At 49.6% G+C, this 26849-nt stretch overlaps 1 protein-coding gene across 4 annotated transcripts in view; it reads right to left on the reverse strand.

Moving 5' to 3' along the window:
- The window catches only part of CYFIP1 (cytoplasmic FMR1 interacting protein 1), a 111361-nt gene that overhangs the window by 6769 nt on the left and 77743 nt on the right, over positions 1 to 26849 (reverse strand). For all 4 annotated transcript variants that reach the window (XM_034951848.4, XM_034951850.3, XM_003805941.6 and 1 more), the window contains exons 23-26: positions 16440 to 16527; positions 6637 to 6780; positions 5634 to 5724; positions 3703 to 3833 (exon numbers count right to left, since the gene is read on the reverse strand). In XM_034951848.4, coding sequence (XP_034807739.2) covers positions 3703 to 3833; positions 5634 to 5724; positions 6637 to 6780; positions 16440 to 16527 — 454 coding nt within the window. The remainder of the gene's footprint in view (positions 1 to 3702; positions 3834 to 5633; positions 5725 to 6636; positions 6781 to 16439; positions 16528 to 26849) is intronic.

Here is a 26849-nt window from a genome sequence, read left to right on the forward strand (position 1 = left end):
CTGAGGACCTCCCAGAGACGATGGCAAAACTAAGACCAAGAGGAAGAAAAGCAGACTTTTCCGTACTCATCAACGTCAATCCAGTGCCAGATGCCGGCCAGACACCATCTGCTCCGCTTCTCTTTCCCTGTTTCTAATGCAGCATCACACTCCATCCAGAAGCCAACAGAGGGCCAACTGTTGCCATGACAATGCACAGAAACCGTGCCTTTAAGCTAAGAGATTGTCCTAGTAAATTCCATCCTGCCTGCTTCAAACTCTTGTGGTTCTATGATTATTTATGTCCATGAGTCCTGGGATGGACATAAATAATTATAGAACCACAAGAGTTTGTTTATGTGAAGAATGTCAGGCCAGGTGCAGTGGCTCACGCCTGTAATCCCAGCACTTTGGGAGGGCGAGGCGGGAGGTCGGGAGTTCAAGACCAGCCTGACCAACATGGAGAAACCCCATCTCTACTAAAAATACAAAATTAGCCAGGTGTGGTGGCACATGCCTGTAATCCCAGCTACTCGGGAGACTGAGGCAGGAGAATCACTTGAACCCAGGAGGTAGAAGTTGTGGTGAGTCGAGATTGTGCCACTGCACTCCAGCCTGGGCAACAAGAGTGAAACTCCAGTCTAAAAAAAAAAAAGAAATGATGTAAAGAAAAGCTTTTGACACTTTATCTTATTTCCAAAAAGGGCAGCTGGACAGAAGAGAAACCAGCCCTAAGGGGTCCCTGACACTATCTCAATCAATTCCACAAGGCTGTCTCCCCATTAGGAAAGCTCGGGTCTCATCTCCCTGACCTGAGGCCAATGACCAGACAGGCATCCTCAGGCTTGGACATACACGGAGGCTATGGTTTGGATGTGGTTTGTCCCTGCCAAAACTCATGGTGAAATTTAATTGCCAATGTAGCAGTGTTGGAAGGTGGTCCGAGAGGTGATGGATTTCTTATAGGGCTGGGTCAGTTCTCCCACAATTGGGTTAGTTTTTGTGGGAATGGATAAGTTCCTGCGAGAGCAGGTTGTTGTAAGCAAGGCTGCCTCTCATGTTTGTTCTCTTGGCAACACCCGCTTCCCCTTCTCTGTTCCCCCAGAGCTGAAGCAGCATGAGACCCTGACAGATGGGCTGCCTGATCTTGGACTTCCCAGCCTCCAGAGTCATGAGCCAAATAAACTCCTTTTCTTTATAAATTACTCAGTCTCAGGCACTGCCACAGCAACACAAAATGGACTAAGATAGCAGATGAGATAGGGCGTGCCTTATGCTGTTAAGTTCAGGAAAAGTCACCCATGAAAGGAATATTCCTGTATTAAATATTTAAAATTCATAACGAGAGATTATACTTAAAGAGATGCTTCCTAACATCTGGTTTTTAACAATTCACAATTATTTGGGGAACATGTCCTTACAGCAGGGCCACCCTGGACACTGGCTTCTTGCTGGTCTGAGACACTGGTGGGTTCTCCATCTTGTACCCCTCACACTCACAGTGGTGAGGGGAGCATGGGAGGAGATGCTACTTGGGGTCCCCGCCGAGCCTGTGGGTGGCCAGGACAATGAAGGCCTGGGGCTGCTGCAGTCCCTCTTTGAAACCACCTGGAGAGGGTCTGCCTAGGCGTGCAGGCATAGAGGGAGCCGAAGATGCAGGTCTGACGGAGGCTGTCAGCTCCCAGGCGTGTCACGCCTGACCTCGAACTCCCCTGACATGTGAGCCAACACATTCTCTTTCACCGCACAGGCTGGTGTGAGGCGGCTGGTCCAGAGGCTCAGTCCCCAGAGGCCTGGCAGTCTGACAGCAATGCCCTGAGCTGTGTACAGACCACCCTCTCCCTGTTCTTCCCAAACACAACTCTGCCTTTGCAAAGCTACCAGAGACCTAAAGACAAGAGACTGCTTTGGGAAACAACATAGGAAAGGCCTCCCCAGGCAGCTCTGGAGACGAAGTGCCGTTCCCATGCACAAGCCAATACGCTTCGCCAGAGCATGTGGCGAACCAGTCCCCAAACAGGGCAGAGCAGAGAGCCCTGAGGAGGGAACATGCTGAAGAAGAAGGAGCAAGGCAGGGAACGCGGCAAGTGGGGACTCGAGAGTCATGTTAGAGCAACGATAGCAAGACAACGTGCTATGATGTCAGAGACAGATGCCTGGACCAGCGAGATGTGGCAGAAAGCCAGGACACAGGCCAGTGTGCCCATGAAAAGATGGCAGGGGACACCACTGGTCAGCAACGGGAGGAGGAGCCCTTCAGCCACTAGAGGAGGGACAACTGGGTCTCCACAGAGAGAAAGAAGCTTCCTCTGCCTCTCACATTATACACAAAGACCAACTCCAGAAGGATTACAAACTTCCATGCAGAAGGCAAAGCTTCAAATCTTTAGATGACAATGTAAAGGAATGTCTTCATGACCCCAAGGCAGGGAAAACATCTTCAAAAAGACACTGAAAGTTCCATGTGCAGATGGTAGATTAAAAAAAAAAAACAAGTGCTAATCATTAAAAAAAAAAAAGGCTACATCCAAATTAAGAGCATTTTATCAAAAATCACCACTATCAGAGTGAAAAGGTAAGCCACAAATGGGAGAAGAATTTACGATATGTGCAGCACATAAAGAGTCTACACAGAACGAGCTGTAGAAAAATAGGCAAAAGAGGCTGGGCGCGGTGGCTCACGCCTGTAATCCCAGCACTCTGGGAGGCCAAGGCGGGTGGATCACAAAGTCAGGAGTTGGAGACCAGCCTGGCTAACACGGTGAAACCCCGTCTCTACTAAAAATACAAAAAATTAGCTGGGCGTGGTGGCGGGCGCCTGTAGTCCAGCTACTTCTGAGGCGGAGGCAGGAGAATGGAGTGAACCCAGGAGGCGGAGCTTGCAGTGAGCCGAGATCGCGCCACTGCACTCCAGCCTGGGTGACAGAGCGAGACTCCGTCTCAAAAAAAAAAAAAGAAAAAGAAAATAGGCAAAAGAACTCAATGGGGCATTTCACAGGAAAAGAAACAAGAAGACGCAACGAACGAAGAGATGCCCACCTCGTTAGTCACGATGGAAGGCAGGAGAGGGCTACCTGAGATTCCATTTCCCACTGGCTTTCCCAGCCCAGGAGGTTATAAACTGAGCTGCTGTGATGTACAGGACAGAGGGACAGCCAGACAGCACCACAAAAAGGCGGCCAGTCGAAAACACGAGGCGTCCACTGGGCCACGTCCTAAGAGGGGGTGGGCTCCCGGGGGTTCCCCTTTCATGCTGGCCACTCGTGCTGTCCACCATGGGGCACGTGTAGCCATTCAGATTTAAATCAGTGATAATTCAGTAACATTTAGCACTCAGTTCCTCAGTCACACTGAGCCACACTTCAACTGCTCAGCGGCCTCAGGCATGCAGAGAGCCCTCCTGCGCAGCAATGCCTTATACCTTACAGGCACACCAAATATGTTCATTTAGATGTTGAAAACATCACATAATATAACAGTTTTATGACGTTAACACAGAAAAACATTCCTGAGACAGTGAACTACAGTACATTTTTGTTTTTCAATTGAAGGGAACAAATTCAAACTAAAGTCTCAATAGCCACGAAAAAAAAAATGATGCTTTATCGCACAGCTGTTGCCACACCCCCACTAAAGGACCCGCCAAAGAAAGCCCTCCCCTGGCCGGTGGGGTGGGGTGGGGTGGGCTGGGGCGGGGAGGGGCGGCGTGGGGGGGCCACTCACCAGGCTCTGCTGGATGAGCAGGCAGAAGAGGATGGCGTTCCCCACCTCCCGCAGGTTCTGGAAGCACACCGTCTTCAGCTCTGCATACTCCACGATGTCCTTCAGCTGGTGGTGGAAGAACTCCAGGATACCTACGGTGGCGGGAGTGAGGTGGGGTTGGGGGACTGCAGGGGGCCGGGCCCTAGCAGCCTGGGTCCACAGCCAGGAGCACCTGCCGTTCTGACACCGCCATCAAGCCTGGCTATAAGGACAGCCACAACGTCCCATCCCCAGCATCTTCCCTGCAGCGGTGGTTTATTCGTCACCTGGGCACGTTCTCCACACACCATGTGACCCTGGGCCTTGGCTCTGAAGCCTCTTTTCAACTCAACCTCATATCTTTAGGGAGGGCTATGATGATAGGAAACGTCACCACATGACGAACAAAGACTGCACCACATCCCCAGTGGGGGCAGACAAGGTATTTGACAAAATGCAATCTCTCTTCGCAGGCATGGAAGGGGCCGCACCTAATCTGAGAAAGGGCATCTAGGAAGCCTGCAGCTAACTAACAGCACGCCCAACGGGAGGCCGCACACCAGGCCAGCTCCAGAGCAAGGCAGGCGTCTCAGCGGCATCCCGGACAGCGGAATAAGGCACAAAAAGACGCAAGGTGCAAATATGGGACAGAAGGCCAACGTTTCCCAGCCAATCTACAGCTTCAACTCCAGCCCAGACAGAAACCGGCAGCTGACCGCACAATGAACGTGGCATCAGGAGGGGCCGAAACTACCCTGGGAAGAGCAAAGCGGGAGGCTCAGCAGACCTTAAACCCTTGTCCCAGCAGGTCTTGCCCGAGTGCCCCTTCCCCAAGGACCAGCGGCCCGACACGGCCCCTCTGCTCCTCCCAGCTCTCAGCCCCGCTGCGGGGACTCAGCCCCACTTGGTGGGGGTGGGGGCGGGGACGCTCCTGCACCTGTGTCATTCCCAGCAAGCTTTCCCTGTACCACACTGGGAAATGGCTCCCTCCTCAACATCTGAAATTTCCATCTCTAGTCACGACATAAGCATTGGTTTTAATCATCCCAGCATTCCTCCTCTACTTTCTGACAATAAACTGAAATCAGATTCTCTTGAGCCAGGGCCGTGCTGATGGCTACTTCCCCATGGTGGCTGAGGGGGACACCTTATCGTCTCCTCAAACACCAGCAACAGCCCTGGGGAGTTGCCAAAAAGCAAAAAGTCCTGAGCCACGTGTTCAAGAGCTCAGCCACGCTGACTGACTGCCCATCAGGACAGTGCCTCGTCGGCCACCCACGTGCAGGCTCAAGTCGCTTTACAACACAAGGCTAGTGTTCAACTGTCCAGCTTTCAAGAAAACTCGGCCAGGTAAGAGACTAAAAGCAGTTTTGTTACGTGACAAAGGTCCCTGTCATACAATTTTATGAGACAATGCTTTCTGAGATCACTAAAGCTATTTATTTGCATTGCCCCAAACCAACCCAGAGCAAGTCACGCGGGCCTGTCCCTAAGAGCACACCTGACTGAGGGCCCTGCAGCTGGACCTGCAGATGGATGGGACGGCCTGGGGGCAGGGGCAGGCCTTGCACCATCTCGGTGGGCCTGTCTCTGAGCCTCAAGTCCCTATAGGCCCAGCAGGGCAGCAGGACCCAGCAGTCGGCTCTCTTGCCTCATTGGGTGGCAATTCTTTCGTAGGGGTGCCCGAGAGCGTGGTGTTCAGGGGTCTGTTGTCTCAACTCTTGCAGGCTGACCTCTGCTTCCTCGCCTGCAGACAGTGACCCCAACACACCTCTTCCTGGTTGTAAGGTGCATTTGTCTGTCTACTGCCTCCTCCCACATGGCAAATCTAATCCTTCTCAAGAATTTCTGACTTGAATTCCTTCCTGACCTCTCCACAGACAGCACTGTGAGCTCCACACGCCCGCACTCACCAGGAGAGCCGTACTCGTGCCGGGGCAGGCGGCAGATCTTGGGCATCACCTCCATCAGTGTCTTCACGTACTGCAGGATTGTGCCTTGCAGCTGCCGGGGAGATGAGACAGGCTGCGTCAGCCACCCCACTCCGCTCTGCCTGTGGCCGGCGCACACCCTGAAACAAGTCTGTTAGCAAAGAGCTCGGTAACCAGCAAGGCTGCAGGATCGTCTGGCTGGGGAATAAAATCCACCCCGGGAGAGAGAGCAACCATCACCAGGTGGCTTCCCATGACTGAATTCATGTTCTGAAACTGGACTCCTCTTTCAAGATGAAAGTGGTCCCGGGGTGCCACAATGAGGGGAGAGCTTTGTCGCCAGGTGTCTCCTATGGGGATGCACCCCAGCATCGTGAGCACTGCCAGCTCCAGGGTCCCCCAGGACGCTGTCTGTGCTCCTGGGTGCGGCCCCAGGCTCAGCTGTGGTGAGGTCAGCGATCCTAACACCCTCCAAGCTGCCACATGTTTTGGGACAGAGTCCCCAGCGGGTCCTGGAAGGACCTGTTTGGGTCACGGGGTGATGGCTGTGCCAAGTGACCAAACTTTTACATGGTCTCAGTCACAGAAGATTAAAATAATAAAAAGGATGAAAAATTATAAAAAGTAAGTTATGTCTAGAAAACTAAATCCAGGCTGGCCAAGGTGGCTCACGCCTGTAACCCCAGCACTTTGGGAGGCCAAGATGGGCAGATCTCTGGAGCCCAGGAGTTCAAGGACAGCCTGAGCAACATAGCAAGACCCCCTCTCTACGCATACAAATAAAAACTCTGCGTATCAGTTAAAATAACCTGGACCCATTCTCTTGAGTTTGAAAAGATGAGGGAAGTATCAAACTATATATGGTCAGAAATGTTTGAAGCCTAATTGAACGAATCCAGCTGTGTCCAGGCAGAGAAGACCCTCTGGCATGGGTGCCCCAGGGAATCCAGGCTGTGTGACAGAAGCATGTCCAGGGAACACTCACCAGGCTCTTGACGACCTTCAGCAGCTCCTCCATGACCACGGCGATACCCTGGTAGCCGAGAAGCCGGCAGATGACTTGAAAGTGTGGAGGTCCCACGAAGTTCCGGTAGCTGCCGTAAATGCTGGAGTAGGCCAAGTTCAAAGCCTGGAAAACAGGGCACAGAGCTCTCAGCATGGTCCCCGCACACATGTGCAAATGAAGAACTGTGTGAGAAGATCACTCAACACACACAGGCTCAGGTGAACGGGTCTGAGTCTACTGACTTGTAAAATCTACTGCCCTTAACTGGTACAGTTACAAAACCTACTTAGCCTGCCACCAAAAAGAAACCTGCTAAAATAGAAAAGAAAAGAAAACCATTTGGTGTTTCAACATTTGTTGAATAGCCGACTCGCTAGAAGCCATTTTGAAGTCTAGAATGAGAAATGAATACGACTCAGAGTCTCCCCCTGCCTCCCAGTCTCCCAGCAGGATGCCCAAGGTCGGACCCTGAAGGGGCCGGGGGAGCTGCCTTCTCAGGATGCACAGGGCACCCCTGGAGCCGGGAGAGAGACCCCTGTGGAGTGGGAGGGCGAGGAAGGTAGTTAGGGTGTGTATTAGTCCGTTTTCACACTGCTATAGAGAAATACCCAAGACTGCATAATTTATTTTAAAAAAAGCAGGTTTAGGCCAGGCACGGCAACTCACACCTGTAATCCCAGCACTTTGGGAGGCCGAGGCGGGCAGATCACAAGGTCAGGAGATCGAGACCATCCTGGCTAACACGGTGAAACCCCATCTCTACTAAATATACAAAAAATTAGCCAGGCGTGGTGGCAGGCGCCTGTAGTCCCAGCTACTCGGGAGGCTGAGGCAGGAGAATGGCATGAACCTGGGAGGTGGAGCTTGCAGTGAGCCGAGATCGCGCCACTGCACTCCAGCCCGGGTGACAGAACGAGACTTCATCTCAAAAAAAAAAAAAAAAAAAAAAAAAAGGCAGGTTTAACTGACTCACAGTTCCACATGGCTGGGGAGGCCTCAGAAAACTTACAGTTATGCAGAAGGTAAAGGGGAAGCAAGCACCTTCTTCACAAGAAGGCAGGAAAGATAAGAGAGAACAAAAGGCGAAGCCCCTTATAAAACCATCAGATCTCGTGAGAACTCACTCACTATCACAAGAACAGCATGTGGAAAACTGCCCCCATGAACCAGTCAACTCCCACCAGCTCCCACCCTTGACATGGGGATTACAAGAGGAGATGAGATTTGGGTGGGGACACAGCCAAACCTTATCATTCTGCCCCTGGCCCCTCCCAAATCTCAATCATGCTTTCCCAACAGTGCCCCAAAGTCTTAACTCATTCCAGCATTAATTCAAAAGTCCAAGTCCAAAGTCTCATCTGAGACAAGTCAAGTCCCTTCCACCTATGAGCCTATATAATAAAAAACAAGTTAGTTACTTCCTAGATACAATAGGGGTACAGGCATTGGATAAATGCTCCCACTGCAAATGGGAGAAACTGGCCAAAACAAAGGGGCTCCAGGCCCCATGGAAGCCCAAAGTCCAGTGGGGCAGTCATTAAATCTTAAGGCTTTAAAATAATCTCCTTTGACTCCGTGTCTCACATCCAGGTCACACTGATGCAAGATGTGGGCTCCCACAGTCTTGGGCAGCTCCACCCTGTGGCTTTGCAGGGTACAGTCTCCCTCCTGGCTGTTTTCACAGGCTGGCATTGAGTGTCTGTGGCTTTTCCAGGTACACAGTACAAGCTGACTGGGGTCTGGAGGAGGGTGGCCCTCTTTTTACAGCTCCACTAGGCAGTATTCCAGTGGGGACTCTGTGTGTGGGGCTCCAACCTCACATTTCCCTTCCTCACTGCCCTAGCAGAGGTTCTCCATGATGGCTCCACCCCCACAGCAAACCTCTGCATGGACATTCAGGCATTTCCACGTATCCTTTGAAATCTAGGTGGTCCAACACCATGGGGAAGCCACCAAGGCTTGGGGCTTGCACCCTCTGAAGCAACAGCCTGAGCTGTATGTTGGCCCCTTTTAGCAACCAGGAAGCAGGGATGCAGGGCACCAAGTCCTGAAGCTGCACGGGGGTGGGGGATGGGGTGGGGAGGTGGGGGAGGGGGAACCATAGGGGCAGGGCAGGCCCTGGGCCCAGCCAAGAAAACCATTTTTCCCTCCTAGGCCTCTGGGTTTATGATGGGAGGGGCTGCCTCGTACATGTCCTGCAGACATTTTCCCCATTGTCTTGGTGATTGACATTCAAAATTTCTGCAGCCAGCTTGAATTCCTCTCCAGAAAATGGGTTTTTCTTTTCCATCACATCCTCAGGCTGCAAATTTTCCAAACTTTTATACTCTGCTTCCCTTTTAAACAAACTCCAATTTCAGATCTCTCTCAAGTTCAATGTACCACGTATCTCTAGGGCGGGGCAAAATGCTGCTAGTCTCTTGGCTAAAGTATAGTAAAAGTGACCTTTGCTCCAGTTCCCAACAAGCTCCTCAGTTCCATCTGAGACCACCTTAGTTAGCCTGCACTTTATTGTCCATAGCACCATCAGCATTTTGGTCAAAACCATTCAACAGGCAGGGCATGGTGGCTCACGCCTGTAATCCTAGCACGTTGGGAGGCCGAGGTGGGTGGATCACAAGGTCAGGAGTTTGAGAACAGCCTGGCCAACATGATGAAACTCTGTCTCTACTAAAAATACAAAAAAATTAACTGGGCATGGTGGTGGGCACCTGTAATCCCAGCTACTCGGAAGGCTGAGGCAGGAGAATTATTTGAACCTGGGAGGCGGAGGTTGCAGTGAGCTGAGATTGCGCCATTGCACTCCAGCCTGGGCAACAGGGTGAGACTCCATTTCAAAAAACAAACAAACAAAAAACATTCAACAAGTCTCTAGAGAGTTCCAAACTTTCCCACATCTTCCTGCCTTCTTTGGAGCCCTCCAAACTGTTCCAACCTCTGCCTGTTACCCAGTTCCAAAGTCACTTCCACATCTTCAGGTTATCTTTATAGCAGTACTCCACTCTACCAGTACCAATTTACTGTATTAGTCCATTTTCACCCTGCTATAAATAAATACCTGAGACTGGATAATTTATAAAGGAAAGAGGTTTAATTGACTCATAGTTCCGCATGGTTGGGGAGGCCTCAGAAAACTTCAATCATGGTGGAAGGTGAAGGGGGAGCAGGCACCTTCTTCATAAGGTGGCAGGAATGAGAAGAGAGAGCAAGGGGGAAGAACCCCTTATAAAACCATCAGATCTCGTGAGAACTCACTCACTATCATGAGAACATCGTCACCCCCATGATCCAATCACCTCCCACCAGGTCCCTCCCTTGACTCATGGGGGTTATGAGGATTACAATTTCAGATGAGATTTGGGTGTGGACATAGAGCCAAAACATATCAAGGTGGTTCCTGCAGAAGGACACCCCTCAGCTTGTCTAAGGACACGGGTGCAGATAGCAGGAGACCCCCACTGTGAGTATTCAGTGCTATAAATTTCCCTCTCAGCACTTTAGCTGTATACCAAATAAATCAAATAAATAAATCAAATAATCAAATCAAATAAATCACTTCTTCAGCTGTATATATCAAATAAATCTTGATATATTTGCATTTCATTCAATTCAATGTATTTTTAAATTGCTCTTGAGATTTCCTCTTCAACCCAAGGATTATTTAAAAGTGTGCTAATTTCCAAGCATATAGAGATTTTCTGGTTATCTTTTTATTATTGGTTTCTGGTTTGAGTTCATTGTGGTTGGAGAACACTCTCCATAGGATTTCAGTTCTTTAAATTTTGTTGAGGTGAGTTTTATGGCCCAGCGTATGGTCTATCTTGGTGAATGTTTCATGGGAATCTGAAAAACGTATATGTTCTGCTGTTGTGGGGTAGAGTAACCTACACACGTCAGTTAGATCCTGTTGGTCGATGGTGGTGTTCAGTTCTTTTCTACTGTTGCTGATTTTGTGTCTACTTGTTCTGTCAATTACTAAAATGAGAGTTGAAGTCCCCAACTGTAACTGTGGAATTGTTCACTTCTCCTTTACTTCTATTAGTCTTTCCTTCAAGTACAGAAGCCTTGTTGTTTGACGCATAAACATTTAGCATTGCTATGTTTTCTTCGTGGTGGTTTGACTTATTATTATGTAATCTCCCTGGCAATATTCTTTGCTCTGAAGTTGATTTTATCTTATATTAATACAGCCACTCCTGCTTTCTTCAGCCTCCGCCTGATCTGTCTGCTTCCATTACTGATCCTGCTTTGTACCCCTTTGCTGGAATAAACTGCAGCTGTAAGACTCTGAGTTATGTGAGTCCTTCTAGTGAATTATCAGATGTGTAGAGGGTCATGAGACCCCCCCAAAACAAAGAGCCAAAACTGATTATAAAATACTACAGTGACGAGATTAGACAACACTGAAGGACAGAAACCCCACCCAGTGTCTGTCCCAGGCCCAAGCCCTGCGGCCCGTTGCAACGTTGAAGAAACCATCTACACGTCTTCGCCCACACACCCTCCTCCCAGCCTCTCCTCAGAGCAGCACCCTGGGCTTTATGTGCTGGGATTCTGTGTAATATTTTTGGTTGATAACAGGTTCAATGTTTGAAAAGAAGAACACGAAAGTCATCAGTGAAATCTAATGACCTCATGTTACAAGTGAGAGAATTCATTCTCAGACCCGCCCTGACTGGCTCGGGATGACAGCTGTCAGAGGAGGCATCACTCAATGAACACATAGTCCCAGGCCTCTGGCCCCCTGCCCAGTGTCCGGTTTCCCAGTAGACTAAGCTCACCCCAAAGATGACACATCCGAGAGACAACACAGCTAGGGTAACAAACAGCAGATGTGACTTAACTACTCAGGGGAGTGGGAGGAGGCACTAATTCTGGGGAAGGGCACCGTCACAAACACCGTGCTGTAAAAGACTTAAGCTCAGAAGAGGAAGCACTCTGGACGTCCAGTCACACAGCTCAGTTCAAGACAGACTCTGCTGCCCGTGCCTGATACAGTCTCCAGCCTCGTTCGACAAGCAGAGGAGGTGGGTCACAGCACACAGAGCCGGCTCTGGACTCGCCAGTCGTGCAACTTGGGTGCTCTAACTTTCACGACACTCTGAGCCTTCATCTGTGAAATGGGGACAATCTTACTTATGAGATAAAGAATACTAGTTAATGTGCTCAAAAGGGTGTCTTATTGAGAAGCAGGCATGCTGTAAGTGGTGACATGACCAAGAACCAAAAAGATAACATTGCATAAATGGGTCCCTCATCTAAGTTTATTTTATTCCTGCAAGATACCAGCCCTAGTTCACTATTCATAAAAAAAGCACTAATGTGTCTTTTGAGTGGATTCCTGTGTATTCCATAATCACACAGATATACACTGTGACTCATACTGCAGCAGAAGCAAGTGCACATGGCATACGTGAGTGCTTGTGAGTACATGACTCAGCTCAGACATCATCTCTTTTAGTATCCAGCCTCTTCTTGAGTGGGTGGTGGTCAACATCAGTGTCACGTGTATATGTCTAAATAATCTAATAGAAAATTACTGGTTTAGGACTAGGCACGGTGGCTCACGGCTACATCCCAGCACTTTGGGAGGCCCAGGCAGGAGATCTGATTGAGCTCAGGAGTTCGCGACCAGCCTGTGCAACATGGTGAAATCCCATCTCTACAAAAAACACAAAAATTAGCCAGATGTGGTGGTGCATGCCTGTAGTCCCAGCCACTTGGGAGGCTGAGACAGGAGGATTGCTTGAGCCTGGGAGGCGGAGGTTTCAGTGAACTGTGATTGCACCACTGCAATCCAGCATGGGTGACAAAGCAAAAACCCTGTCTCGGCCGGGCGCGGTGGCTCACGCCTGTAATCCCAGCACTTTGGGAGGCCGAGGCGGGCGGATCACAAGGTCAGGAGATCGAGACCATCCTGGCTAACACGGTGAAACCCCGTCTCTACTAAAAATACAAAAAATTAGCCGGGCGTGGTAGCGGGCGCCTGTAGTCCCAGCTACTCGGGAGGCTGAGGCAGGAGAATGGCGTGAACCCGGGAGGCGGAGCTTGCAGTGAGCCGAGATCGCGCCACTGCACTCCAGCCTAGGGGACAGACTCTGTCTCAAAAAAAAAAAAAAAACCAGAAAAAAAACAAAAAACAAACAAAAAGAAAAACCATGTACTAGCTTAGGTTTTAACAAAAATGACACAAACAGTTTCTGAAACGGAGGCAGAAATCTCTTACAGTGAGGTTCAAGTTCAGTTGCAAATAGTTGAATTTAAAAAAAAATCAAATTCACATCATCAAATCTTTCTTTCTCTCCAAAAGAGCATCAGCTTTGCAAATGCCTCCAAGTGACCATTCCCTGGAGCCATCCCTGAGGTGGTGCCCATGCACACAGGGCAGCAGGGTGCTCTGGCAGTGTAGGGGCTGACTCAAGGCAAATGTGCACCCCGCACCACCACCCTGGAACAGCGGGCTCATGTTGGCATCTTAATGGAAGCAACAGTGCCTCCCTGCACTCCTGGGAGAAAATCCTGGAGAATAAAAACGTGTGTCAAGAGCCTTTAACACCACAAAGGGCACACAGACACACTGGGCAGCAAAGATGTCACCACAGTGCTATCCTGGGATCTCAAAAACCAACCCCACGAGGCCCCTTCCAGGACTCGATCCATCAGAACCGCAGGTGCACGGCCCCACGCAGTCGGGTCGCCTGCCTACCCCCCGCCCGCGTCCCTCGCTTCCACAGCCGTCCTCTCCAGATGGGGGTGACAGAGGAGCCTCTCTGCCCATGCCCTCTGCGCATAAACGCCTCTCTATCAGGGAGTGACAAAAACCTACTTTATTGTTATGCCTAAAACAGGGATTAAAAATTTCAAAGTCAAGAGAAGCCCAGAGCAAATCTTTTAGTTCACAGAGACCCAAGAAATTATTCTTACTCGCCAAACTTTCTAGTCCTATATTCTAAAATAACATTTCCTTCAGTTCTAAAGGTAAAACACTACATTTTACTTTCAGAAGCAGAAGCCTCAGAACACTTACTCTAATCCTTTAAAGAAACATCCTTTTGAGTATAACTAATTATTGCATAAAAGTCAGCTTCAACTGGGCACCACCATTGGCTCATGCCTGTAATTCCAACACTTCGGGAGGCCAAGGTGGGCGGATCATTTGAGGTCAGGAGTTCAAAACCAACCTGGCCAACATGGTGAAACCCCATCTCTACTAAAAAAAAAAAATACAAAAAATTGTCCGGGCATGGTGGCAGGCGCCTTTAATCCCAGCTATTTGGGAGGCTGAGGCAGGAGAATTGTTTGAACCCAGGAGGTGGCGGTTGCAGTAAGCCGAGATTGTGCCCTGCACTCCATCCTAGGTGACAGAGAAGACTCCATCTCAAAAAAAAAAAAAAAAAAGAAAAAAAAGTCAACTTCAATCCTTGCTAGAAAGAACATGGGAGTATCATGTGGAGCAGAATGGAGGTGAGTTCTTAACCACCCACAGGGCTTCGGGAAGTGAGGGGGAGCCCCGTAACAGCTGTGGCGTACCCCTGCCCAGGCGTGCACCCCACCCTGCCCCACAGAGGAGAGGCCCGGTCACTGCATTCTTGGCGCCTGGGTACCTGTCTGGATGCCCTCCTGGGGCACCAACACAGCCTCATGAAGCCCAGAATCACACAAACTGTGTGTCCACTCACAGTTCCACAGCCATTAGGAGGTGCTAAGAACAGAGACAGGGTGGAGGGGCACTGCGGAGGCGGCACCTGCCAACAGCCTCGAGAACGCGGAGTGTGGAATGATGGAATGAGCCTGTCCCATGTTCTCCAGGCACTGGCGACCCTGGCCCTCATGTGTCAGCGAGGCTCCCAGCCCTGACATTTTTCTCCCCAAGGCAGGCAATGCCACCTCCCACCCCCACCTTTAACCTTGTCTTTGTGAAAGGCAAGAACCCACTTCCTTCAAACATCTGCACCCTAGGCAGGATCTGAATTGTATTTTTTTCAATTGCCATCATAACATTGCTAAAAAATAACCCCTAAAACACTAAAGATGGCCAGGCGCAGTGGCTCACACCTGTAATCCGAGCACTTTGGGAGGCCGATGCGGGCAGATCACCTGAGATCAGGAGTTGGAGACCAGCCTGGCCAACATGGTGAAACCCCGTCTCTACCAAAAATACAAAAATTAGCCAGGCATGGTGTTGCACACCTGTAATCCCAGCTACTCGGGAAGTTGAGGCAGGAGGATCACTTGAACCCAGGAGGCGGAGGCTGCAGTGAGCCGAGATCATGCCACTGCCCTCCAGCCTGGGCGACAAAGTGAGACTCCATCTCAAAAAAAAATAAATAAATAAAAAGAACATATTTTCAAGGACATAATGTTTACACAGTCACCCTTGGTCCACGTGGGCCCCGTTTCCCGAAGAGGAATCTCACATCCCCTTCATCACTGCACACAGTTCAGACGACCTGTCTCTCCTGCTCAGAGATGCTCTGAGTGCCGTAAAAAGGCCACCCCCGGCCCACACTCGCTCTTTTCAGGGGCGGGAGAGACGGGCAGCGTATGCCGAGGCTTGGGCCCTCCAAAACCCAATGCCCTGATTTGGGTGTTTGCCGTTTCCCAGGTGCAAACACTTGCGCTCCTGCCAGGTCCAAGGCACTACCCTATAAGGAGAAGGAAGACGCCCAGAGGACTGGAGTGAGAAGATCTCGCTCTGAAGAACAGAGGGTTAGAAAGGAATGAGTGGAAAACATTGTTTCCGCCACTCAGAGCCGGCTGGTGCATTAGAAAGCGTCCAGGTGCAGGCAGCGTGTGAGCGGCAGGGCCTGGGCCCTCTCCATCCCAGCTCCAGGCATTGGGCAGATGGGGCAGACAATGTCCTGTGATTGTCCCCGCTTCCTACGAGCGAGGACACTTAAATATTGATGAGTGCTGGCAGCCTGCCCCCACCGCAGAGCCCGGGGACACCGCAGCTCGCCGGGGGAAGACGCTTTCGCTCTTCACAGGGGAGCCGGATCCTCTGGCCTCATCCTGGGGGCCTGCTGGCTCTTGCCGCCATCATTGTTCCTTCCCCAGCTCCGCTGAGGCTGGGGATCTGCTTGTATTTGCTCTGCTCTATTTTTGTGGGGTATCTGCTCGTTTCATCTCTCTTCTTTGCTACAGTGTTTATATTTTCCTTACTAAATCACACGGGTGCTTGAAACGTGAAGAAACTAGCCCTTAATAACACTCAGACTTGTGACAGGCCCAGCCACCCCCCGCGTGGACATCATCCTATCTCACACATGGTAGACCCGGGTGCTCCGGGTTTCCACCCTCCAGGCACAGGCGGACATCCTTGTTTCTGGATGTCAGACCTTCCCTGGGCTCACCTTTCCAGCTCAGCTCCTCCGGTCAGGCCTTACAGCCACCCTGGGCCTCCTTGTCTCAGGAATGCACCTGAGCCTCTTCCACTTGTCTTCTCAGCTTGATGTTTTTAAACCTGTAATCTTCCAACAATCTCACTTGTGTTTGTGCTGGGAATGAGACCAGGCCCAGCCTGACACCTATCACAAGGCCAGAGCTGTCCCAACACTACGTACGCGCTAGTTCTAGATAAGCACTGTTTTGGGTTGGTTGGCTGGTTTTTGTTTTAAATTACTGCTACTTTTCAGGAAGATGTTAACAGAGTGGGAAAAAAAATAACATTTTATACACTGCGTGATACATTTAGGTCACTGCAACCAAACCAATTAAACTACACTTCAAAACATGCTTCATTATGAGCTTCAAGCTCGTAACACGAACACATTGGAGCCTACCTTGGATCCATGCAGATACTGAGGCTGTGCATTAGGCTGCTTATCTCTTTGAAATTCCTGAGAAAATGGTAACACTGTCCGAACAAACCTAAACAAGAAAGATTTAAAAAAGAAAAAGAAACCAAATTTAACAATAGTTCTTTAAAATTCAGAAGTCCTCCATAATCCATCTACTAAATCTTCCTCCCAGTCAACTGATACAATCATCAAATAGGAAAATTCTAGTGAATCGAAAACCATAGAACGAATGAGATCTCAATACTCAAATATAATAAATGCACCCAAAGCTCAGGGGCCACAGCAGGAACACCCGGGGCCTGGTCTGCTGTACCAGAGCCGCCTCGAGCCCAACGCAATCCTCAGGTAGCTCGTGGGCTCTGCTGCGCTTCCAGACACAGCGAGGACGGTGGGGCAGCTGCCTGTGACGAGAACGGCGACGCCCCGGTGGTTCAGATCACAAGTTACACACCAGCAGGGAAGGACAGGGACACTTAGGTATTTGTAACCCACTCAATTAGTCAAGAGATTGTGTCTTGATGATGGATTAGGGGACACTTAAAATCGAACGTGTCCATTTTCATGCAAACATCAAACTCAGCTAAGCCTTTCAAATGGGAAGGGTTCGTTTAAACACATAAAACTTTTGCAAAGAAGTATAAGAAAGACAATTTTGTGGATTTGCTAATTATGTAATTCCAAGCACTTGATTAACTCATATTCCACTTCAGGAAATGGAAACAGATATAATTGTGAAAATACTGCTGTCCCACACAATGTGTGCATCTGAGAGGACGTGCTGCACAGAGGAGCAGCCGCTAGGCCCCCTGACCACCTACCGCAGTACTTCTGGGTATGCCTTTCCAAACGGATCCTAAATCCCTGTGCTGTCAGTATGCCAATATCCCTGGGTGCCACAGTCCTCAGTGCTTGGCATGCATGTCTGTCTGCATGTCTCTGTGCACCTGCATCTGCGTGAGTCCATGTATGGAGATGTGTTATCTGCAGGTGTGTCTGCAACAGGATGTGTGCATGTCTGTGTGTCCCTGCGCCTGTGTTCTTAACACCCGTTCCAGGAAGTACATTCCATCAGGAGGCGCCACGGTCAGGGTGATGCTCAGAAAAGGGAACCCCATTTCCCAGAGATTCCTGGGCACTGCTCACACCCTTGACAGCAGCACACCTGCAAAGCCACAGCACACTCATCAGCCTCTGTCCACCTCCGATGGTGACACACCTGCAAAGCTACGGCACACACGTCAGCCTCCGTCCACCTACAATGGTGACGGCGGGGTGCGGGAGAAGACAGCAAATGGAAAATCAGAGTAAAAATCCATGAAGGGAGCCAAGCGCCAGGATATGGTGCCACTTATATTACAGCAGACTTTTCTTTTTTCTTTTTTTTTCTGAGATGGAGTTTTGCTCTTGATGCCCAGGCTGGAGTGCTGTGGTGTGATCTTGGCTCACCACAACCTCCGCCTTCCGGATTCAAACGATTCTCCTGCCTCAGCCTCCCGAGTAGCTGGGATTACAGGCATGTGCCACCAACGCTTGGCTAATTTTGTATTTTTAGTAGAGATAGGGTTTCTCCATTTTGGTCAGGCTGGTCTTGAACTCCTGACTTCAGGTGATCCGCCCACCTTGGCCTCCCGAAGTGCTGGGATTACAGGCGTGAGCCACCACGCCCGGCCTAGAGGAGGCTTTACTACTATGTCTGCTTAGAACACAATGTTTTCCCTGCTTAGAATGTTTAAAATGATGGTTAAATTTAGAAAGCAGGCCTTAATTTATTTTGTCTATGATATAACTCAGATACAGAACTGTTGAAGTAATGCAATTACTCTCTATAATATTATTTAAAATTTTAATCAAAATACATGTATATGATACATAATACATGTATTTATTCTATATAGAGATAATTATATATACATTTATAATCTATATGTATATATTATATATTTCATATATATATATATATATGTATTTTTTTTTTTTTTTGGTCACTCAGGCTGGAGTGCGGTGGTGTGATCTTGACTAACTGCAGCCTCAACCTCCTGGACTCAAGTCATCCTCCCACCTCAGCCTCATGAGTATCTGGGACTACAGGTCACCATGCCTGGCTAATTTTTTTTTTTTTTTTTTAGACAGAGTCTCGCTCTGTCGCCCAGGCTGGAGTGCAGTGGCGTGATCTTGGCTCACTGTAAGCTCCACCTCCCGGGTTCGCGCCATTCTCCTGCCTCAGCCTCCCAAGTAGCTGGGACTACAGGCGCCCGCCACCACACCCGGCTAACTTTTTGTATTTTTAGTAGAGATGGGGTTTCACTGTGTTAGCCAGGATGGTCTTGATCTCCTGACCTCGTGATCTGTCTGCCTCGGCCTCCCAAAGTGTTGGGATTACAGGCGTAAGCCATTGTGCTTGGCCTTAATTTTTGTATTTTTTGTAGAGACAGGGTCTTGCCATGTTGGCCAGGCTGGTCTCAAACTCCTGGGCTCAAACAATCTGCCTGCCTTGGCCTCCCAAAGTGCCGGGATTACAGGTGTGAGCCACTACGCCCGGCCTCTATATTTCTAAATAATACATTTCTACAACTTCTTCTTGATTTATCAAGTTTAGATACTGATTGACTCCTGGGTAGGATTTGGTGGCCTCTGGCCCAGTTCTAGGAGGCAGTCTCTACACCCTCATTTCTGAGTGACAGGAATGACTGGTATCACGGGGCCACACCTGACTTTATGCTAGCAAGATGACTCAACATGGGGCTGGCCACACCAGAAAGACAGCATGGGGTTAGAGGCCTGGGGCTGTGTGCCTGGTGAACTCAGCCAACTTCCTGGGAGGTGAAGGGCTGGAGGCTGAGCTCAGCTACGTGGCCAGTGATTCAGTCAACTGTGCCCATGCAACGAAGCCCCAATAAAAACTGAACACCACAGCCCAAGTGAGCGCCCCTGGCTGGCAGTACCCTGAGGAGCGTCCCACCTCAGAGCTCGGAGGGTGATGCGTCCCTGAGGACAGGGAAAGCTTTGCACATGGAAACCTCCCAGACTTTGCCCTGCATATCCTTCCAACAAGCATCCTTTCCTCCAATTGACTATAATCATATTAGGGCACACTCAGTGAGTACTGCGAATGTGTCACCTGAGGAGCTGGGGAGGGTGGATCCTGAACTGTAACCTGCTGGTTAGAAGTGAGGGTGGCCCCAGGGACCCCAAATGTGTGGCTGGTGTCTGCAGCAAAGGCAGTCTTGTGGAGGACTGTGCCCTCAGACTCTGCAGTTTGACAATGTCACTGCAATCCCCTAAGAGAAAAACTAAGTTTCAGCACCAATATCCTAAGCCCCCACTGCACATGTCTCAGGTACACTGAGGTTCAGCTCCAGCCTTATTTTGACCTGGTCAGTGCTAGGCCCAACAGTGGCTCTTTTCCTTTGTGTCGATCCTGCTTGAGGTTTATTGAGCTTCTTGTATCTGTGGGTTTATCGTTTTCATCAAATCTGGGAAATTCAAGGGCATTAATTTTGAAATATTTTCTGCCCCCCCACAACCTCTTACTAGGATTCCAATCACAGGCATATTAGAATCGCTGATGTTTGTCTCAGTTTGCTGAGGCCCTTCTAGTTTTTTCCATCATTTTTTTCTTTTGGTGCTTCAGTTCAGCTAGTTTCCACTGTTATAATCTCAAACTCACTCAACTCCTGCAAAGTCTACTCTGATATTCAGCCCAACAAGTAATTTTTCATTCTAGATACTGCATTTCAGCTTTAATTCACTGGATTCTTTATGTAACACCCATTTATCTCTGCATTGTTTTCCCTGAATCCTTGAGCACACGCATAGTCGCTGCCTTAACATCCTTGTCTGTGAATTCCATCATCTCTGTCATTTCTGCGTCTGTTTTGTACAGAGTGATTTTTCTCTGGGCTATGGGTCACATTTTCCTGGTTCTTGGCATATCTAGTAATTCTTGATTGGGCACTGGGCATTTCAGTGCCATGTTGCATGTCTTGACTTTGTTACTGTCTTTTAGAGAGTGTTGGCCGGGCGAGGTGGCTCACGGCTGTAATCCCAGCACTTTGGGAGGCCGAGGCAGGCGGATCACCTGAGGTCAGGAGTTTGAGACCAGCCTGGCCAACATGGTGAAACCCCATCTCTACTAAAAATACAAAAGTTAGCTAGGCATGGTGGCGCATGCCTGTAATCTCAGGTACTCGGGAGGCTGAGGCAGGAGAATCACTTGAACCCAGGAGGCAGAAGTTGCAGTGAGCCGAGATCACACCATTACACTCTAGCCTGGGCAACAAGAGCAAAACTCTGTCCCCCCCAAAAAAGGAAAACTAATACAACAAAGGGACGTGGAGAATAAAATGAGAAGGTCTAACTAACATATATCTAACTGAAATCCAGAATGGCAAGAATAGGGAGAAAAAAAAAAAAGAGAGAGTGTTGAATGTCTTGGGGGGGCAGGCAGTTGACTTACTTGTCAATCTGCTGGATCTTGTCATGATGAATTTTTGGCACTTCTAGGGGTGGGCATAATTCAGTACCTCTGGCACCTCTAGTGAACATCTGGGTGTTCAACAGGGTTGTTTTTTGTTTGTTTGTTTGTGTTGTTTTTTAAAGATAGTCTCTGTCACCCAGGCTGGAGTGCAGTCGCGCATTCTTGGCTCACTGCAGCCTTGACATCCCGGGTTCAAGTGATCCTCTCGCCTCAGCCTTCTGAGTAGCTGGGACTACAGTCGCCTGCCACCACGCCTGGCTAATTTTTGTATTTTTAGTAGAGGTGGAGTTTCACCACGTTGGCCAGGCTGGTCTCGAACTCCTGACCTCAAGTGATTTGCCTGTCTTGGCCTCCCAAAGTGCTGGGATTACAGGCGTGAGCCACTGTGCCCAGCCTCAACAGAGTTCCATTCTTCTTGCTAGTAGGAACTCAGAAGCCTCCTGGCCTTGTGTGAATGCTGAGAATCATTCAGCTAGCAGCTCCCTGGCACACGCACAGTTTAGTATTCAACTAAACATGGGATGCCCATGTGGTTTCAGGAGCTGTTTCTGTTAAGGTCCCTGCTCTCTCATATGCCACCCTGCAAATTCCAGCTGCCTCAGCTTCCCCAAGTTCCAGTTTGTCCCCTCTACCAAGCAGGAACTTCCAAGCTGTACTTGGACTGTTCCTCTCTGAACTTGGTCCAGAAAGTGCTTCCAGATGGAAGTCAGGGAGATCACAGGGCTCACCTCACTTGCTTCCGTCCCCTCAGCAAAAGGTCCGAGTCTGAAAACAGCTGATCCATACGTCCTGTCCAGTTTTTCACTTAAGGAGTAAGAATAAATCTAAACCCTGTTACTCTATCATTCCAAATAATTTAATTTATTTATTTATTTTGAGACAGAGTCTCACTCTGTCACCCAGGGGAGTGCAGTGGCACAATCTCAGCTCACTGCAACCTCCATGTCCTGGGTTCAAGCAATTCTCCTGCCTGGGCCTCCTGAGTAGCTGGGACTACAGGTGTGTGCCACCATGCTCGGCTAATGAATTTTAAACATAATATTTTACTATATATTCTCAATCTAAAGACAAAAATTTGATAACAGATATTGAACTAGAGTTGGCAGGTTTGTGTTTTACGGTGGTAAAAATGAGCAATTCTTTCTTATTTTGAGACAAGGTCTTGCTTTGTCACTCAGGCGGGCGTGCAGCGGCATGATCACAGCTCACTACAGCCTAGACCTCCCCAGGCTCAAGTGATCCTCCCATGTCAGCCTTCCAAGTAGCTGAGACTACAGGGGTGTGCTACCAGACCCAGCTAATTTTAAAAACCTTTTTGTAGACCAGGCGCGGTGGCTCATGCCTGTAATCCCAGCACTTTGGGAGGCTGAGGCGGGCGGATTATGAGGTCAGGAGATCAAGACCATCCTGGCTAAAATGGTGAAACCCCGTCTCTACTAAAAATACAAAAAATTAGCCGGGCGTGGTGGCGGGCGCCTATAGTCCAGCTAATCAGGAGGCTAAGGCAGGGGAATTGCTTGAATCCGGGAGGCAGAGGTTGCAGTGAGCCGAGATTGTGCCACTGCACTCCAGCCTGGGCGACAGCATGAGACTCTAAAAAAAAAAAAAAATTTGTAGAGACGAGGTCTCCTTATGTTGCCTAGGCTGGTCTTGAACTCCTGGACTCAAGAGATCTTCCTGCCTTGGCCTCTCAAAGTGCTAGGATTACAGGTGTGAGCCACTGCACCCAGCCAGGATTAGCAATTCTGAAACTACTTTCTGTGTTTTTTTGGAAATGAGCAAATGAGTAATATACTAAGAATAATGAAGTAAGGATCCTCAGTGTTTAATGAAGTCAGAAAAAGGGAAAGAGAGAAGACTAGAATGAACTGTGCAGTGCTGAAATGGAATTGGAAATATCAGTATAAACTTATAGTTTTAATACGTAGGTAACTATATAGAAATAAACATGCACATTGATATGGTTTGGTTGTGTCCCCACCCAAATCTCATCTTGAATTGTAACTCCCATAATTCCCACGTCTCATGAGTGGGACTCGTTAGGAGGTAACTGAATAATGGGGGCAGGTCTTTCCCATGCTTTTTTCATGATCGTGAGTCTCACGACATCTCATGGTTTTAAAAGGTGAGTTTCCCTGCACAAGCTCTCTCTCTTGTCTGCTGCCATGTGAGACATCCCTCTCACCTTCCTCCATGATTGTGAGGCCTCGCCAGCTATGTAGAACCATAAGTCCATTAAACCTCTTTCTTTTGTAAATCGCCCAGCCTCAGGTATGTTTTTATCGGCAGTGTGAAAATGGACTAATACACATGCACACGTGGGCTATGGGTTGTATTGTGTCTCTGAAAACAGTATGTTCGTCCAGGTGCAGTGGCTCACGCGTGTAATCCCAGCACTTTGGAAGTCTGAGGCAGGTGGATCACCTGAGGTTGGGAATTCAAGACCAGCCTGGCTAACATGGTGAAACCCCATTTCTACTTAAAATACAAAAATTAGCCGGGCGTGGTGGCAGGCACCTGTAATCCCAGCTGCTCAGGAGGCTGTGGCAGGAGAATCGCTTGAACCTACTGGAGGTTGCAGTGAGCCGAGACTGTACCACTGCACTCCAGCCTGGGCGGCAGAGTGAGACTCCGTCGAAAAAGATATGTTCAATCCTCACTCCTAGTACCTCAGAATGTGAAGTCTGCTGGAAAGAGGGTCACCACATATGTGTCTGGCTAAGACAAGGTCATACTGGAGTAGCAGGGTAGGTCCTTGACCCAATATGACTGAAGTCCTTGTGAGAAGAGAAGAGACAGAGACACACAGGGACAGTGGCAAGTGAAGACAGAGAGGAGACTGGAGTGATGCCATTGCAAGCCAAGAACACCCAGAACTGAGGTCACCGCCAGAATTAACGGCTCTACCCAGTGTCTCAGAGGGGGCGTGGTCCTGCTGACACCTTGATTCCAGACTTCTGGACTCCAGAACCGTAAGAGAATAAATTTCTGTTCTTTTTTTTTTTTTTGAGATGGAGTCTCACTCTGTCGCCCAGGGTGGAGTGCAGTGGTGCAACCTCGGCTCACTGCAACCTCCGCTGCCCGGGTTCACGCCATTCTCCTGCCTCAGTCTCCCAAGTAGCTGGGACTACAGGCGCTTGCCACCACACCCGGCTAATTTTTTTGTATTTTTTTTAGTAGAGACAGGGTTTCACCGTGTTAGCCAGGATGGTCTCGATCTCCTACCTCAGAATCTGCCTGCCTCGGCCTCCCAAAGTGCTGGGATTACAGGCATGAGCCACCGTGCCCGGCCGAGCCTGGAACATCTTGTGGTGCAGAAAGAATGGTGGGGACGGCCCCAGGAGACTGAAACCAAGCAGGCAGCTCCCACTGCCCAAACCGCACCCACCCCAGCCTCAAAACTCCACAGTAATGGATAATCCTGAGTTAGTACAAATAAGCAAATAATAAACAAATGCTACCACGTACAGCAGAATTCCAGCTAGTACCTGCAGAGGGAATAAAGGAGTTAAAACTCAGCAGGGCACGGTGGCTCATACCTGTAATCCCAGCACTTTGGGTAGCCGAGGCTGGCAGATCATCTCAGGTCAGGAGTTTGAGATCAGCCTGGCCAACATAGTGAAACCCTGTCTCTATTAAAATTATAAAAATTAGCCAGGCATGGTGGCATGCATCTGTAATCCCAGCTACTCCGGAGGCTGAGGCAGGAGAATCGCTTGAACTCGGGAGGCGGAGGCTGCAATGAGCCAAGATCACACCACTGCACTCCAGCCTGGGCGACAGAGTAAGACTCTGTCGCAAAAAACAAAAAAAACAAAAAAACAAAAAACAACTCACTGCTGTTCAACCACCAGTGTGAAGATAACTGATTCAGACAGGAATCGTCGACAGATGTTAAAACGACTGGGACAAATTTTAACGAGGGAGTTTGTTTACATCATCTCAAATTATCTCCCTACAAATCATAACTTTTAAACAGAAAAATGGTAACATGACAGTGGGAACACCTGGCAGCCACCACCTCACCCCAGGGACAGAAGTCACCATGAGCAGTGAGGGGACAGTTGCCGCCTTGGGCTCCAGGTGCGCCCCGCTGAGGACACGCCCTCCATCTATGGTCTTCTGGAAAAGAGGCCTAACTCTGGACTGAGGAAATACCCTTCTGCCAGCTTCTTTCCAGAGCTGCAGCACTGTCACACATTTACCCACTGTACAGGTTAAATTCCAGTCGCAGACCACCCAGGTCACCTCCTAGAGCCACCACGCATAGCTCACTAACCGGAAGTTAGGCCAGGCAACGAGCAAAGTCCTGGCTTGTGCCACGTAGCTCTCAGAAAACCCTCAGGCATGGGACTAAAATTCCAGGTAGCATGTTTATGTGTCTTCTCAGGATTCGACACAGAACTTGGATACACAAAATCCTGTTTTAAAATGCCTTTCCCAGATAACACAGCTCTCCTGATTCCACCAAAGACTTGTGGGAAATGCAGACACAATGGCTTCTACCAACACTCATGGAAGGTGGAGGTTGCTGAGTAAACCGGAGCTCTTCTGCAGAAAATGCCCCTGTGACAAGCTGGGGTTCCCTGTGAATCATACCTCAAGTGTCCCCAGGCACCAGGAGGCTGAGGTCACTGCATGCTGACCTCTGCCCAACAAGTGTGGCCCGAGGCAGCAGCTCTGGGTCTCTTGGGGAAACAGGTGACACACATGAAATTGGTTTCCAGATAAGATGGAACCAGCCTGCCTGTGTCCAGGGGCCCCCATGGGTCCAGGGGCCTCCTGCCGCCCACAGTGGGGACGAGTGCAGCTACCTGCGTGTAAGGCCCCAGCAGATGGCTCTGAGCAGCTGCACGCATGGCACTGGGTGCACTGTGCTGATCTGCACACAGAAGTGTTCACGTCACCTCCTGGGGTGTGGGGAAGGAGGCGCCTGGCCATCCCTCCCTGCTGCTGTGATGTATGTGGTACTGCAGGGGTGCAGACTCGGGATGGAGAGGCCGAGGGCCGCCTATGCCTCACTTTAGAGGACAAATACATTTTTACCAAGGAAACCTCTGGGGAGTTCACTCATTTTTCTCTCCTATGTATCCATGATTTCCCATTTTTCTATAATTTTGATATATTACTTGTGTAAGAATATTTTTGCAATTAATTCCAAGCATAAGCATCTTTAAAAAATGTTGAGGAAAATGGACACCATAAAGGTGAGTTAAACAGAGACGGTGGTCTTCACGGTTTGGTTTCCATGGACCACTCCCAGCCCGGCCTGGAGGCCCCCTGAGCTGAAAAGCCAAGCCAGGTGCCGCCACCTGCAGCCCAGAGCGCGTGGCCACGACCCTGGAGAATGGCCTCAGTGATGCAACACACCTGGGCCTGACCCACGGCCCCACAGGAAACGCGGTCCTGCACCCAGGGGTCCTGAACAGACGACAGCCACAGCAGGCAGGACTGGGCCGCGGGGCAGCTGCTCCTCTCTGTCATCGGAGCTCGGCATCCTGTCTCCTGAGACACAAAACTCTGGGCCTACAAGTCAGTAAGAATTCAGCCACATGTGGGTGGGACGCAGAGATCAGGGGCAAGCACAAGCACTTATTTGTAAAAGTGCTAACACTCGCATGTGCACACACCTGCACTCCTCTACGTCTGGATGGAGCTCAGTGGCCAGGCACCTTGCTTGGTGCCCTGGTCATCCCCCCAGGCTGCTGGTGTCTACGGGAAGGCATGGTGGGTGACACAGACACGTCCCTGGCACGCGCTGACACTGTATAGATGCTGAGCTCAGTGAGCAGAGAAGGACCCTCAGCCAGAATGACCGCCACCCGGTGTGCGGAGCCCAGGGCAGGGCTGTCCCAGGACTCAGGCCCTACTATGAGGCTGAACCTCAGGATACTGCCAGCATCCACTGTTTCACC

The sequence above is a fragment of the Pan paniscus genome, chromosome 16 (genome assembly GCF_029289425.2).
Source record: "Pan paniscus chromosome 16, NHGRI_mPanPan1-v2.0_pri, whole genome shotgun sequence".
In the NCBI taxonomy this organism is placed as follows: domain Eukaryota; kingdom Metazoa; phylum Chordata; class Mammalia; order Primates; family Hominidae; genus Pan; species Pan paniscus.